The sequence below is a fragment of the Macaca fascicularis genome, chromosome 1 (assembly GCF_037993035.2).
Source record: "Macaca fascicularis isolate 582-1 chromosome 1, T2T-MFA8v1.1".
NCBI classification, from domain to species: Eukaryota; Metazoa; Chordata; class Mammalia; order Primates; family Cercopithecidae; genus Macaca; species Macaca fascicularis.
In genome coordinates this window covers 62,285,633-62,301,597 of record NC_088375.1, presented here as the reverse complement: position 1 = coordinate 62,301,597, position 15,965 = coordinate 62,285,633, and the positions used below count along the sequence as shown (strand labels likewise).

Sequence of the window (15,965 nt, the reverse complement as noted above, 5' to 3'; positions counted from 1 at the left end):
ATCCCTAGTAGCCCTTGAAGACTAAGGGAATAGAGCACTCTTTATTTTTATTTTATTTTATTTATTTTATTTGAGACAGGGTCTCTGTCACTCAGACTGGAGTGCGATGGCATGATCATGGCTCACTGTAGCCTCAAACTCCCAGGCTCAAGCAATCCATCCACTTCACCCTTCCAAGTAGCTGGGACTACAGGTGCATGCCACCGCACCCAGCTAATTTTTTCCCCCCAAAGGATGGTCTTGAACCCTGGGCTCAAGCAATCCTCCCACCTCAGCTTCCCAAAGTGTTGGGATTACAGACATGAGCCACCACGCCTGGCCCTAGAGCAATTTCTAATGTAGAACCTGACAGAGAGAGAACCGAATTGGGGAAGGGGGGAGGCAGGAAACATGAAACCCTGATTCCTAAAATACTTTCTGCGTGTCCTCTAGTCCTGGAAAATGAAATCTAGGGCTTGAATTTTTAGAGGAAGCCAGCTCGCTGTGTTTCAAGGTCGTTGGGACTGGTTGCTCCTGCCTTTCCGTCTCTGGAGTTCCCTTGTGTCTGGCTGCTGCTCTCTGAACCTTCACTTCACCTTGGGGGTGGCCCTCCTGGTCCTGTGAGGGATGCTGTTTGTCCTGTTTCCTCACTGCCACCTCTCAGCATCATAGTGAGCTGAGTGCTGAGCCTTTGGGAGGAGCATTGCCAGTGTGGCCCCAGGCGTGAGATCTGTCAGAGAGCTGGGCTTCCTTCCCTGTGTGGCTGAGACAGTCTAGTGGCGGCCTGTCCCAGAGCCAGGAGGATGGTGGTTAGAGACGGGTAGCTCGCCTTTCCTCCGTCTGAATTCCAGTCTGGGAAGAGCTTCAGGAACAGCGCCTGCTTGAATCACCCTGGGATCACCCTTTCCTTCTCTTTCCTGTAACTTTGGAGTCCTCTCAGAGATTTGACCTAAGGAACTGGTACGTTGGAATCAAGGAATCTCAGAGCTGGAAGGCCCTGTGTGTGGTTTTCTTGTCATCCTTGCACCTGTCTTACAGATGCCAATCCAACCTGGTTAGTTCCAAAACCCAGTCCTGTGTTTGAAGGATACTAAGGAGCACACCTGTTAAATCCTGACCACCCATCTCCATGTCTGAAAATTCCCCACCTCCCAGAAGGTTCTGCCCTGATGTTCCAGTTCAAGCTCGGTGGAAATGATGGGAATTTGGAACTTGAGGAACATAGTAGGGGTGATAGATCCATAAGCATGTAATTTTGAACAAAATGTCTTAAGCCTGTGTTTGAAATATACACTGGTTGCTATTGGGAGCCAATAGCAACTAGCAATTTGGAACAACTTGAACCAAATCACGGAGGTATCACAGACATGGTCATGAATGGTTGGAGATGAGAGGGAGAGCAGAGCAGGAGAGAGTCTTATGAGAAACCAGAGAGCCTTTGAAAGATCTTAAGCAGGAAGCGAGGTGATGAGATTTACATTTTAGGAAGAGCCCTCAGGATGTTCTGTGAAAAAGCCTTGAAGAGGCCAAGGTTAGTAGGGGGAAGGACTATTAGGAGGCCATTGTACTAGCCCAAATGAGAGAAGATAAGGGCCTGAATTAGGGCAACCACAGTTAGGATAGAAGGAAAGATTAGCTTTGGGAAGTATTAAGGAGGAAAAGGTGGCATGCCTTGGCAATTGGAGAGAGGAGTGAAAGGAAGGGGGACTCTAGGATGACTGCAGGATTTCGGCTTCGGGGACTGGGTGGTGCCATTCACCACAATGGGGAACCAGGAGCAAGGAGCAGATTGTGGGGAGGAAAGAAGATGACAGTTGAGTTTTGGACATTTGGATTTTGAGATATGAGTGGGCATATAAACTTGAAGGAGAGATACATATTTGGATTCATTAACATGTGAGTAGTATGGATAGGAAACAAGAATAGATGAGATTGCCCGAGCAGAGGGGGTAGAGTTAACAGTAAGCTGAGAATAGAATCCTGAGCCAACACCAACATTTCAGGGGTAGACAAAGGAAGAGGAAGACAAAGAAGGAGGAGATGGAGAACAAGAAAAAAATATCTTCGTGAAAGCCAGGGGGAGGGGGTTTAAGGAAGAAGGGAATGGTTTGTAGAGCCAAATACAGCAGCAGTGTCCAGGCAGGTGGAAATGGCTACCGAACTGGGCAGCCCAGGCATTGTTGCAGGAGCAGTTTTAGTGGGATGTAGGGGGCAGACACCAGATTACAGTGAGTTAAAGAGTAAATGGGAAGGGAGAATTTGGAAATGTCAGGTGCAGTCCACTCTCTGGAAGCTTGGCTGAGAACGGAAGGATGAACAGAGAGGACAAAAAAGTTAAGGGGAGCCGGGTGCAGTGGCTCACTCCTGTAATCCCAGCACTTTGGGAGGCTGAGGCAGGTGGATCACCTGAGGTTGGGAGTTCGCGACTAGCCTGACCAACATGGAGAAACCCTGTCTCTACTAAAAATACAAAATTAGCTGGACGTGGTGGCGCATGCCTGTAATCCCAGCTACTCAGGAGGCTGAGGTAGGAGAATCACTTGAACTTGAGAGGCAGAGGTTGCAGTGAGCCCAGATCATGCCGTTGTACTCCAGCCTGGGCAACAAGAGCAAAACTCCATCTTAAAAAAAAAAAAAAAAAGGTTAAGGGTGAGGTGTTTTAGGGTGTGGGATTTTTCCTTTCTTGTTAAGATTAGATGAGGCATGTTTATGTGCTGAAGAGAAAAACCACGTTAAGGAGAAGAGATTGAAGATACAGGAGAGGGAGGGGAAATCCATGGAGCATTATCCTAGAGATGAAATGGATGGGGCAAGAGCAGAAGAGGGTTGTGCCTCAGCAGGAGGCAGGAATCTGCTTCCCCTGGGCCAAAAGGAAGAAAGTGAAGCTGAGTGCAAGTGTGCATAAGTGAGCGTTGGAAGAGAGGCTGGAAGTTGAAAAAGATTATTTCCAATGGCCTGAATTTTCCTCCTCACAATAGTGCCTGCTAAGGCAAATCTTAATACTCTGCTTGTCCTAGCTCAGCACTGAAAATACACAATCATTCTCTGGATTAACATGCCTAAGCCCAATCCAACTTTGAGCATTTATCTGGTGTCTTCTATCTGTAAGGCACTAGGCCCTCCTTTTCCTGGGACCAGTCTCCCAGCTCCAGGCAGCTAGGTTCTGGATATCTCCATCTGCTTATGCTACTCCTTTGAATTTCAAATAGCAAGACTCCCTTATACCCACTGTGGATAAAAAGTGATCTGTAAGGAGCTGTGGAAAGGCAGAGAAATTAAGTTAACAGTGAACTGCTTTAGATACCCTGAGGCTGGGCTTGGGCCGGTCTCTCCTTGGTGAACTAATTCCTAAGTGCAATAGTTGTCAGATTCACTGAGCCAGAACCCTTCAGACCAGGGTCCTGTGCCTATACCTGACAGATGTACCAGGGTCCTGGGAGGGCACCCCAGGGAAAGGGATAACTTTGTCCTAACTTATTTTGAATCTAAGCAATTTGCCACCCAAGAATCTATCTGAGTCTTTTTCCTATTGATGTTTTCAACATTCTAATCATGAGGAGTAATTTCATGTTTGTTACCTGTTGGGTGAAGCAGTACAAGAGAATGAACATTTTTTGATAATTTTTATGGAACTGTCAACCTTTTGGCTGCTGATGCTAAGAGTCAGAAGTGAGTACTTCACACTGGTCTCCCCCAACCTAATCACAAACACACATTCATAGATTCACAGTTCTCAGGTTGGGCTACACATTAGAATCTCCTGGGGAGTTTTTTAAAAATACCATTACCCTACTGCAGATTAATTAAATCAGAATCTCTTGAGAGTGTTCGGGCTTGAGTACTTTTTTTTTTTTTTTGAGACGGAGTCTCACTCTGTCACCCAAGCTGGAGTGCAGTGGCCGGATCTCAGCTCACTGCAAGCTCCACCTCCCGGGTTCACGCCATTCTCCTGCCTCAGCCTCCCGAGTAGCTGGGACTACAGGCGTCCACCACCTCGCCCGGCTAGTTTTTTGTATTTTTTTAGTAGAGATGGGGTTTCACCATGTTAGCCAGGATGGTCTCGATCTCCTGACCTTGTGATCCGCCCGTCTCGGCCTCCCAAAGTGCTGGGATTACAGGCTTGAGCCACCGCGCCCGGCCCGAGTACTTTTTTTTTTTTTAGACAAAGTTTTGCTCTTGTTGCCCAAGCTGGAATGCAATGATGCAATCTCAGCTCACTGCAACCTCTGCCTCCTGGGTTCAAGTGATTCTCCTGCCTCAGCCTCCTGAGTAGCTGGGATTACAGATGGATGCCACCACGCCTGGCTAATTTTTTGTATTTGCATGTTAGCCAGGCTGGTCTCGAACTCCTGACCTCAGGTGATCCGTCTGCCTCAGCCTCCCAAAGTGCTGGGATTATAGGCGTGAGCCACCGCACCCGGCCGGCCTTCAGTACTTTTTAAAAGTTCCCCCAGTGTTGCTAATGTTGCAGCTGGGGTTGAGAACCACTGGGCCAGACTGACCTTGTCATTACCACCATTTGTTGAGTGCTTCTCAACTCTGTTCACATCATGGCTTCTAGAGAAAAGGATACCAGCACTGAAGTAAGTGGAAGCACTGGCCTGGAGATCCTGTGTGGCCTTCTGAGGGCTGCGGGGGGGCGGGGGGCAGGCAGGGAATCAATATTTTGGCACACCTGTATGAGATCAGGTAGCCGGGTCTCACCTGTTGGCAAGCTTTGTTTTCTTTTATATATTGCTGTATTTGGGGAGGATCCTAGTGCAAGCTGAGTAATTACAAGGTCCGTTTAACAGGGTTCTCTTGTACTTTTCATTTATAGTTTTATTGAGGTGTAATTGACATATAATAAAATATGCATATTGAAAGTGTATAGTTTAATAAGTTTTGACATGTGAGTATACCAATGATGCCATGACCACAATCAAGATAATAAACACCTCCAAAGGTTCTCTTGTGTCCCTTTGTAATCCACCCCTTTTTCCACTCTGTCCCCCAGATACCGCTGATCTCCTGTCATTATAGATCAGTTTGCATTTTCCAGAATTTTATATAAATGGATCTTACATACTCATACTGTTTTTTCTGGCATCTTTTACTCAGCAAAGCTATTTTAAGATTATGCATGTTATTGCCTTTGTCAATAATTCATTCCTTTTTATTGCCAAGTAGTATTCAATTGTATAGACATCACATTTTAAAATACCCATTCACTGTTGATGGACATTTTGGGATATTACAAATAAAGCTGCTGTGGATATTCATGAGCAAGTCTTTGTATGGACATATGCTTTTATTTTTCTTGGATAAGTAGGAGTGATAGTTGAATCCTATGTTAGGTGTGTGTTTACCTTTTTAAGAAGCTGTCTGTTTCCCAGAGTGGTTGTACCATTTTACAGTCCCCACCAGTAGTGTGTGAAAGCTGTCCTCTTCAAATTGACTGGAGAAGGTTTGCTTCCATCTCTTCTTCTTGGGTAATAGAAGGTGCCTCTTGGCTGGGTGTGGTGGCTCACGCCTGTAATCCCAGCACTTTGGGAGGCCGAGGCGAGTGGATCACCTGAGGTCAGGAGTTCGAAACAAGCCTGGCCAACATGACAAACACCCGTCTGTACTAAAAATACAAAAATTAGCTAGACACGGTGGTGGGTGCCTGTAATCCTAGCTACTGGGGAGGCTGAGGCAGGAGAATCACTTGAACCTGGGAGGCGGAGGTTGCAGTGAGCCGAGGTCGCACCATTGCACTCCAGCCTGGGTGACAGAGTGAGACTCCGTCTCAAAAAAAAAAAAAAAAAAAAGAGATGCCTTTCTCTTTTTGGGGCACAAATGACAGAGGTGAGTATAGGGATTAGGGCGCAGAGATGAGGCATGTAGAGATGAATGGATGGGTAGTTGGATATAATAAATAGGTAAAGTTGTCTTGGTATCCCTTTTTTCCTCTGTCTTTCTATGCTTTCCATTAGTTGTACACACCAAAGAAACAGGCACTGGCCCAGATTATGTCACCTAAATTGGATTATTAGTAAATCTCTCTTTGTGACTGATTGATATTTTTACCCCTGCAGATGCCCAGACAGCATGTCACAACCCTCCAGAACTGACGTTGGCAGGAAGTAGAGACTTCTTTGTCACCTGCGTCCCCCATCCTCGCCATGTCTTCGACTCAGGGCAATGGGGAACACTGGAAGTCCCTGGAGTCGGTGGGCATCAGCCGCAAAGAGCTGGCGATGGCGGAAGCCCTGCAGATGGAGTATGATGCCCTGTCCCGGCTCCGGCATGACAAGGAGGAGAACAGAGCCAAGCAGAACGCAGACCCCTCTCTCATCAGCTGGGATGAGCCTGGGGTAGACTTCTACAGCAAGCCGGCAGGAAGGCGGACCGACCTCAAGCTGTTACGCGGTCTCTCTGGCTCTGATCCTGCCCTCAACTACAACTCACTCTCCCCACAGGAAGGGCTGCCCAACCACTCTACCTCCCAAGGGCCCCAGCCTGGCCCAGATCCCTGGCCCAAAGGCTCCCTGTCTGGAGACTACCTTTACATTTTTGATGGTTCAGATGGGGGAGTTTCTTCATCCCCGGGACCAGGGGACATAGAGGGCTCTTGCAAGAAACTATCCCCACCTCCTCTGCCTCCCCGAGCTTCTATCTGGGATACCCCTCCCCTGCCTCCCAGAAAGGGGTCCCCCTCATCCTCCAAGATCTCCCAGCCCAATGACATCAACACTTTCTCATTGGTCGAACAGTTGCCGGGCAAACTGCTAGAGCATCGGATCCTAGAAGAGGAAGAGGTGCCGGGAGGTGGGGGTCAGGGGCGCCTACTGGGGTCTGTGGACTATGATGGTATCAATGATGCAATTACTAGGCTCAACTTGAAATCGACCTATGATGCGGAGATGCTGCGGGATGCCACCAGGGGCTGGAAGGAGGGCCGAGGGCCCCTGGACTTCAGCAAAGACACCTCTGGAAAACCCGTGGCCAGGAGCAAGACTATGCCCCCTCAGGTGCCCCCCCGCACCTACGCCTCCCGCTACGGCAACCGAAAGAATACGACGCCTGGCAAGAACCGCCGGATTTCTGCAGCCCCGGTGAGCACCTTCTTGTGTTTCTTCTGCCTTCCTTTCTCCATGTCCTTCAGAAACAGGGACTAGTCTCTCTGCTGTTCTACATCCAATTCTGCCAAGTCCTTACCCCTTTAGGCCTCTCCTACCCTCTTTTTCTGCCACTGGGACCCTGGCTCTGGTAGGGGAGGTCCAAGGGAGGCTTGATTTGGGGTGGATACCAGTAGAGGGAGGGCTCCTTCTCAGGGCCAGGTTTCATGTATCTTGGCCAAAATGGTCCTTCTGGGGCAGGCATTTGGAAATCCTGGTTCCTAGCGTGTGCCTGCTTCCTGATGTAAGGACTGAATTGGGAGTTAGGGGATTCATTATTGACTGGCTGAATGGCCCTCTGGACCGGAGCAAGTTGCTTCCGCTTGCTCTGAGACCCTGCTCTGCCAAAAACGCTGCGTGGCGATGAAGATCATTCACAATAGTAACCACTTGTTTAGTGCCCACTGAATGCCAGACCCTGGTCCAGATCTCCACAACAACCCTTCCTGATAGTCCAAAGCCACACAGCAAGCAATAGCAGGGCCAGCATTCAGCCTGGCCTCTCTCATTCCTAAGCCCTCTCTCTCCTCTCCTTCTCCCTTTCTCTCTCTCTCTCCTCTCTCTCTCTCTCTCTGCTCTTTTCTTTATTGTGATAAAATATATATAACGTAAAATTCGCCACCGTAACCATGTGTAAGTGTGCAGTCAGTGGCACTGATGACATTCACATTGTTGTGCAACCCTTGCGTTATTCATCTCTACCCATTCTGTTCTCACAATGAAAATATTTAGAAAAAATATGCAGTATGACAAATAATTTTATTTTTATCAGTACATAGTGTAAAATAGCGAACTATCTAGGTCAAAGCCCCCAGGCAGGTACCAGGGCAGCTCTGATCTTTTTTCTGGTTTAGGGGAGCTTCAGCAGCATCTCCTGGGTGGGACCAGAAGGCCTCTTTGTGTTTCATCCTTGGTCGCTGGAAACCCTGGCTGCAAGGAGTCAAGAGACAAGTGACACCCCCATGGCTGATACCTTTTTTTTGAGATGGAGTCTCGCTCTGTCGCCCAGGCTGGAGTGCAGTGGCATGATCTCGGCTCACTGCAGTCTCCGCTTCCCGGGTTCAAAAGATTCTCCTGCCTCAGCCTCCCAAGTAGCTGGGATTACAGGCACCTGCCACCACGCCTAGCTAATTTTTGTATTTTTAGTAGAGATGGGGTTTCACCACATTGGCCAGGCTGGTGTCGAACTCCTGACCTCAGGTGATCTGTCCACTTTGGCCTCCCAAAGTGCTGGGATTACAGGTGTGAGCCAATGCCCCTGGCTGCTGATGCCTTCTGTGACAGCTTAGCATTCTGCTTCATTCCGTTCCCGGTTTCCTCCTTAGCCATTGTTTAAGGGGCACTGGGGTTTTCCCACCTTGTGTCTAGCCTTTGGGAACCTTCCCAACTCTGAAGAGCTACACAGTTCTTCCTTCCTCTGCTTCTGCTAAGAGAGGCCCCCAAAAGCAGAATCAGCTCCTGGGATAAGCCACATCCCATCCCTAGAGCTCAAGGATTTTTAAAGGCCTTGCTCTGAGAGGTGGGGCTGTTCCCGCTATTTATAGGGACTGGGAGATTCCTGTTCCTAGCTCTGAGTTCCTCACACCGGGCTGGGCCTGCTCACTGAGTCAGGGCACCCTGGTAGGTGGTCACCTCTGTCACTCCTTCTCTCTCCTGCCTCCCCCACTCCCTCACCCTTCCCCTTCCCCATCCCCTGCATGTCATCAGAGTTCTGAGACAGAGCTTAGCCCAGAATCTCCTTGAAGAAGCGGGCACAAAGCAAAAAGCTCTTGCCAGTTCTGAGTGGGGAAATGCGGCCTTGGTCCTCCCCGGCTCGGCTTGTTGCAGGGGCTCAGCCTGCTGGGAGGGGGGACCCCTTGGGCCCTCGGCCTATACCACCGCCCCGCTTTCGTCGGGCTTCCAGCCGGAGGGAACCTACTTATCCCAGGCCAGCGGAGCCAGCTCTGGAAATGGCTGGCTCCAAATGCCAGCCTGATACCCCCGCTGCCAGCCTCTGCCCGGCAGACTCCCCCAGCCAGCATCGGGCGATGCCACCAGGGCCTGCCAGCCGGGCAAACGTAAGTGGCTTTTGTTTTCTTATGGTGCCAGTGAGTGGTACAGAAAGGGCATGACAGTGGCCTTCAGTGACCACTCTGTTCTCTCCCTCTCTCCCTGTCTTGCCTTCTCTTCCCTCCCCCCACTGTCTCTCTCTCTTTTTTTCTTCCTCTCTCTCTCCTTCTCTCTCTTGTGGGTTAATTGCTGACAGTGGTACTATTGTTTTGACTGGGACACAGGCACGCACTTGGCAGAGCCAGGGCCTCACATGCCAACTGTTCCCACTGCTGCCCTCCCCCCTGTGCACCCCCGCCCCCCGCCGCCCATGCACACCCAGGGGAGCAAGGCTAACAAGAGAGGGTCAACCAGAGGAAACAGTCTGGATATTCAAACGAGGAGCTCAGTTGCTGTCATCTGCCCCAAGAGGCAGGGAAGACTTGAGAGTAGCCGGTGGGTTGGATGAAAGATGTGAGGTGTTGCGATGTGCACAGGCCAGAGCTAGACTCCCCCCAGAAACAGCTGTTGGAACCACATGCCGGCCGAATCTCCATCTGATCTGAAGCCTCGTTCCCCGGTATGGCCTCCCAGGCTGCCCTGAGCAGACTTCTCAGGCAGAAACCCGTCATGCACCAGCTCTCCCTCCCCCTCACTTCCTTCTCCCTAGGGCTGGCCTACAGGCCTTGCTAGGGGCTTCTTGAGGAAGCCTCCTGGGTGACTAAAAGCAGCTCTGGGATGGGAGACCGTTTGGGACCTTGTCTGAGAATCCCACCACCACACACATATTTTGAGAGAGGAAGTGGGGCCAAGGCAGGATCCCTGACATTTCAGTTGTTCAGAGCCGGCTGACTCGGAAGCCAGAGGAGCCAAGCTTCTACCAGGTCCTCCCCTGCCCAGACCACTGCTTTGACGCTTTCTTCCTCAAATGGCATTTACCCAGAAGGCACATGTGTCTGAGTCATCTCCTCTATCTAAGGGTTCTGGGTCTCTCTCTGCTTTGGGTCCCTGGGACTCGTGGATATTGAGGCTTTTGACCAGGGCCAAGCTTCCCTGGGTACCATTTGGGCAGCCCACGTGCTCTAGCCTCAGTGGAGGGGCTGGGAAAAACAGCTGACTGCTCTTCTTCCCCATCACGCCTCTGGGAGAATCCCCCAGAAAGCCCTTGTTGCAGGAGCGGCCCAACAGCACTGGATTGCCTCACGCTTATCAGACTGTCCCCTCCTAAAGCAGCTTTGGCCACACTCTCGTCCTTGTCACCCAGGCTTCAGTACTCAGCCAGAGCTTCACCTCCTTCTTCAACTTGGCTCCTGGTCTCCTAGGACAGCTGATACATGTATTCCCGGATGTCCCATATGTTCTTGTACCCCTTTCATTGAATGTTGAGTGACTAGAAAATCTTTTCATCTAGAGTTTGAGTTTAGGTCTGGGTGTACCTCATAGGGAGGGGACACCATGAGAGAAAAGGCACTGAGTTGTCTCCTCTTCTCTTAAAGGTGGGCTCCCGGCCCCACACCGTTGCCAATGGCCATGAGTTGTTTGAGGTCTCAGAAGAGAGAGATGAGGAGGTTGCTGCATTTTGCCACATGCTGGATATGTAAGAGCTAAAGAATGGGGCAGGGGATTTGGGAGGGCTATGGGGGATGGGGAGGAGGGCCATCCATTTCAGAACTTCCTTTAGGAGGGAAGAAGCACCATAATTAAATAAATATCAATTCATAGCTATGAAATGCTTCCTACAACAAGTATCTGCAGGGTTTTTTAAATCTTATAAGTTTCACATTTTTAACAAAATTCGTGAAACCTCCATTGACTGGTCAAAGTATCCTGATCACTCTAGGGTCTGACCCTCAGTTGCCCTTAGGAGCAAATAAATGCACCCCAGCTGGCGATAAGAGTGTTATCTGGAACTAAAAGAGAAAGGAAATGGATTCATAAAACATTTTCCATTAAACTTAGCATGGAAAGCTTTGTCATTTTAGAACTATTTGTACTGTTCAACGGTGGGAAACATGTTGCAATTAGAAGTGTCAAGATGGGGGTTTCTCAGAGCTGCTACCCCACTGCCCCCATCCTGGCCTGCAAATTTGGAGGGCTGGGCTGAGTGGGGACAGAGGGGCTCTTGAGCCTCCGAGCACGAGGGTTCCAGCAGACCTCTTCTCGACTACTCTCTTCTAAAGGCACAGTGAGGGTACTTTTTCTTCCCGTACAGCCTTCGATCTGGCTCTGACATCCAAGACTACTCCCTCACCGGCTATGTCTGGAGTGCTGTCACCCCTAGCCCAGAGCACCTAGGGGATGAAGTCAACCTGAAGGTGACTGTGCTGTGTGACAGGCTTCAAGAGGCACTCACTTTCACCTGCAACTGTAAGTTAGTGATGGGGGAGAGGGTGTGAGCATCCCTTGAAGTGGGATGGGGATGACTGTGTTTTGGACTCCGTTCCCACCTCATCTTGTGGCCCAGATGAAGGGCAGTGAGGATGCTCCTTTGGGGGCGGGGGTGCTGGCTTTGGGCCCAGCTTTCTAGTGCAGTCACTTTCCCCAACTCTGAACTACTTGCCTGCTTTGTGTGGTTGGTGATGGTGCTGGAGAATACTTAGCTGGGAAGGGGGATCAGGGTGGGAAAACTGAGACCCATCTGCCCTGACATCCATCATCATCATTTCCCCTGCCTTACCCTTCACAGGTTCCTCCACTGTAGACTTGCTTATCTACCAGACTCTGTGCTACACCCATGATGACCTGAGGAATGTGGACGTGGGTGACTTTGTGCTAAAGCCTTGTGGGCTGGAGGAGTTCCTGCAGAAGTGAGTGAATGGGTGGGAGGTAGCCCCTGCCTTCCTGGTAATAAGACTGTGAGGGGGCTTCCTGGGATTGGTGCTGGGACCGGCCTGGCAGCTCCGCCCCAATCCCACAGTCAAGACTCCTGCTTTCTGGGCATACTCTCGGCCACGTCGCACTTTCCCCAGGAGCTCTGTCTTCCAGCGGGGTTGGCTGACATCCTGAGCCAAGTCTGCTGTGGAAAGAGCTTGGAGCTGGGATTAGGCAAAGACTAGGTCATATCTGCTTGCAGATTCTGCTTATGGAGGGATGTGTGTATTTGTGGGGAGGAGTGGGCTTGGGGAGACTATATGGGTAGGGCTGTATCTCCTGCTCTATATGATGTGTGGTGTTTTTACGGCTGGGGCAAAAGGAGGACTGGGCAGAAGTGCCCTTGTGGAGCCTAGGGAAGAAATTACAATTACTGTCTCTCCCCATTCTCCTGCCAACAAGCCTTTTCCCCAGCTGGCCCGTGCAGCTAGTTATCCTCCTCCCAAAGGCATGCCTCCAGCTCCTCTCTATCCAGTGCCCTCTGTGGAAAGCAGCCTCCCTGGAAAGTCTGATATGGACCAGCTGAGGCAACCCCCTTTCCACTACCCTGGGCTTTGGAGGGCTGCAGTGGAAGGGAGGCAGGGGCAAGGTTGCCACTTCTCAGATGGTGCAGCTGTGTGACAGCAGACAGATAAGATCTGCTTTCCTCTCTCAGGCTTCAGGGCCGCTCCTCCCCCAATCTCTGTCCACTTGGAGGAAGCACGTCTTGGGAATGGAGAAAGGAGAGACCTGTGTCTCACTTCTTAGGAGTGCCGTATAAGTGCCACTGCTTGCTTTTTCTCTCTCTTACATCCAGGTCTAGATGCAAGGATGGTTGATCTATGGCTAGAGCATAAGATTTGGCAGTCAGGATGGAAGATTCATTTCTGGGCTTCTTTCTTTTTTTGAGACAGAGTCTCGCTCTGTCACCCAGGCTGGAGTGCAGTGGCGCCATGTCACTCAGCTCACTGCAGCCTCCACCTCCCAGGCTCAAGCTATTCTCATGCCTCAGCCTCCTGAGTAGCTGAGATTACAGGCATAAGTGCCACCAAGCCCAGCTAATTTTTGTATTTTTTAATAGAGATGGGGTTTCACCATGTTGACTAGTCTGGTCTCGAACTCCTGACCTCAGGTGATCTGCCTCCCTAGGCCTCCTAAAGTGCTGGGATTACAGGCATGAGCCACTGTGCCCAGCTATCTGGGCTTATTTCTTCAAATTTAGGGATATCGTGGGGTCCTTTCTGGCCTCTGCCTCCTCATCTGGAAGCTAAGGGAAAGGAAAGAGGCAGGGTTCTGTATGGTACAACTCCAGGGTACCCTTCAAATGTGCCCCAACTTTAAACTCATTCAATGTATACACTTTCCCCAGAGGAACAGGAGGGGTCCTAGATCAGGGTGGCCTGGCAGAGAGAGTATCAGGTGGCCTGCCACTGTTAGAAGGGAACAAGGGGACATAGTGGGTAAGTTGGAGCTCCTGCTGACACCATTACACAGGTTTGAATTCTGACTTGCCACTCACTAGTTGTGAAGCTTGATGCTCAGGGCCCTCTGTAAGCTGCCGTGAGGGTGAAATGTGAGAATGACCTGTGAGCAAACAGTAAATACCACCAGGGAAGGAGCAGCCTACAGAGAAAAGTCCTAGGGCTCTGGGCTGCACAGATCCTGCCATTTCCCTTGCAGCACCCCAAATCCTGCAGCCCCTGGGTCCGGAGGTAGTGGGAGCTGTCAAGTTCTACCTCCCTACCAAGACCCAGGTGAAATATTCTTAGTGAGGTGGGACAGGGTCAGTGGTCCTCAGATCACACTCCGCATACTCTGACTTGAATGCATAGAGAGGAAGGCCTTCCACAGAGATCAAGCAAGTCCCCAGGAGACCTGTGTCCATGACTCCTGGCCCAGGAGCCCAGCTCCCACCCAACAGAAAAGCACAGTGCTGTTTCTTGGCCCAGCCCCCAGGCCCTCAGCACATGACGACTACCTGGGGTGGGGGTAGAAAGGACCCTCTGGGGGTTCCAGAAATCTGCTAGTTCCCAAGGAAGACCTCAGATTTTCTACCCTGCCTGGCAGGAGGGGCTGATACTGAGGGGGTGAGTGGGTTCAGGATGCAGGCTGCTCTCAGATAAGAACCTTGAGGCAGTCCCGTGGGAGGGTTGGGTTTCCTGCCACCTCCCCCAGCCCCACCACACTCTTCCTTCCTCCCAGGCTCTCCCACCAAGCCCAGCCCCACAGCCCAGCCTCACCATCTCCAGGTTTTGGCTGCACTTCAGTTTCAGATCTGATAAGGGCCTAGATCAGAGGCTTGGGCCTCTCAGGATGTGGAGAACCCCTCACTCAAGTCCTTGCTGGACCTAGACAACCCTGGGCCCTGCACCTCCACCAGCTTCTGCACATAACGCCCCCCTTATGCTCCTGTCCTCTCCTCTCCATTTCTGGCCTAGATTCCCAGCTCTGCTGAGGAAGGAAGTCCTTTTCCGGCTTCTGTTACCCAGCTGCTGAGGCCAGGCCCAGGCCTGCAGTGCTGGCCTGGAGGTAGTTCTTCCTCTGCCCCTCCTCCTGGGTTTCCTTACTGATGAAGGTGTGATTTGGGAGAGAGGAAGAGGTTGGATCACTGAGGGGCTCCTAGGCCTTCTCTCTGAAAGAGGGAGTCTGACACATGGGCGCTTGAGCAGGTGGGATCGGCATGCATTTGGGATTTTTCAAGAAGTCATAGAAATTTGTAAGGTTATTCACAAGCAGGCAGGGCCAACAGAGGGAAGGTAGAAAAAGAACTTGGGTGGGGACACTGATCTGGAGGCTTGGTGGGTTTTCCCCAAGTTATTTTGGCCTCAGCACCCTAGTTGGTAGCATTAGAAGAGGGGTGACTCGCTGAGCTCCCACACTGGAGCCTGAGCACCGGCAGACTCCAACGTGTCTCTTCCTGGTTGTTCCCTGTGTGGAGGCCCAGAGGACAGGGCTTCAACAACTGCTCCCTGTGATGTCCCTCTGTTTCCCCGCTCTCTCCAACAGTTCCCAGCCCTGGAGTGAACCAGTGATTACCACACGGGTCATAAATACCTAAGAGAGTCAATATTTGTACTGACCAAGGATTAAGTATATGAGGTGGCTTTTATTTAGACAGACCTCTGTTCCTTCTCCTAAGCTCCACCCCATGACATTTTCTAGGAGCCAAAGTAGGGTACAACACAGGTACTACCCCCTTACCTAAACCTTCTTTCTGTATCTCTCTCCCCAAGGCTAAGGTATGCATCTCCTTTCCCAGTGAGTCCCCAGGATGCTAATGGTCTTGTCCCTCTACCCTACCAGCAAGCATGCCTTGGGCAGTCATGAGTACATCCAATACTGCCGCAAGTTTGACATTGACATTCGGCTACAGCTGATGGAGCAGAAGGTTGTGCGCAGTGAGCTGGCTCGGACGGTTCGTGTGAGGGTGGTGGAGGGTTGCCCAGGGCTGGGGAGGTGGAATGGGAATACAATATGGAACACATCAGGTGGGAGTGGGGTAGGAGTGCTGGGCTGAGATAAGGGCACTGCGCCTCTCTAAATAAGTCACTTCTTACACAGGTGAATGATGACCAGAGCCCTTCCACCTTGAACTACCTCGTCCATCTCCAAGAGAGGCCCGTCAAGCAGACCATCAGCAGGTGAGTGTGGGCGCCATCTTGGATGTGCTCCAAACAGGAACTGTGCAGGGATCCCATCAGATGTGCCTGCTTGCCTTTCTGCCAGGGCTAACGGATTCTTGCACGTGTTGGGTTGGGGCCCACACGTCTTATCAGGGAAGATCCCAACTCTAGGCATGTTTCATCTCTTCCCTCTGCAACTTTGCCATCATTCTCTCCAGGCTAGAAGTGGCAGAATAGAAAGACTCTCCCTCCTTCAGTCTTCACAAGACATATAGAAAGAGTAGGAACTCCTTTAAATCAGAGTGCGAGCTGAGGAGAGGGAGGGAGAAAATGGGTTTCCCAG

The 15,965-nt window shown here is 50.8% G+C and overlaps 1 protein-coding gene across 7 annotated transcripts in view; it reads left to right on the top strand.

Annotated features, from left to right (window-relative positions):
* PIK3C2B (phosphatidylinositol-4-phosphate 3-kinase catalytic subunit type 2 beta) overlaps positions 1-15,965 on the top strand; it is a 71,834-nt gene that overhangs the window by 17,876 nt on the left and 37,993 nt on the right. For 5 of the 7 annotated variants that reach the window (XR_012431879.1, XR_012431873.1, XM_005540554.5 and 2 more), the window contains exons 2-7: positions 6,039-7,058; positions 10,646-10,746; positions 11,362-11,516; positions 11,836-11,956; positions 15,303-15,414; positions 15,561-15,640. Coding sequence is in view for 4 of the 7 variants with exons in the window: in XM_005540554.5 (XP_005540611.3) it covers positions 6,126-7,058; positions 10,646-10,746; positions 11,362-11,516; positions 11,836-11,956; positions 15,303-15,414; positions 15,561-15,640 (1,502 nt within the window). In the remaining 3 variants the exon portion in view is untranslated. Of the gene's footprint in view, positions 1-6,038; positions 7,059-8,687; positions 9,179-10,645; positions 10,747-11,361; positions 11,517-11,835; positions 11,957-15,302; positions 15,415-15,560; positions 15,641-15,965 lie in introns of those variants that run through there. The other 2 variants (XM_074033882.1, XM_015448714.4) reach the window with 2 other exon arrangements.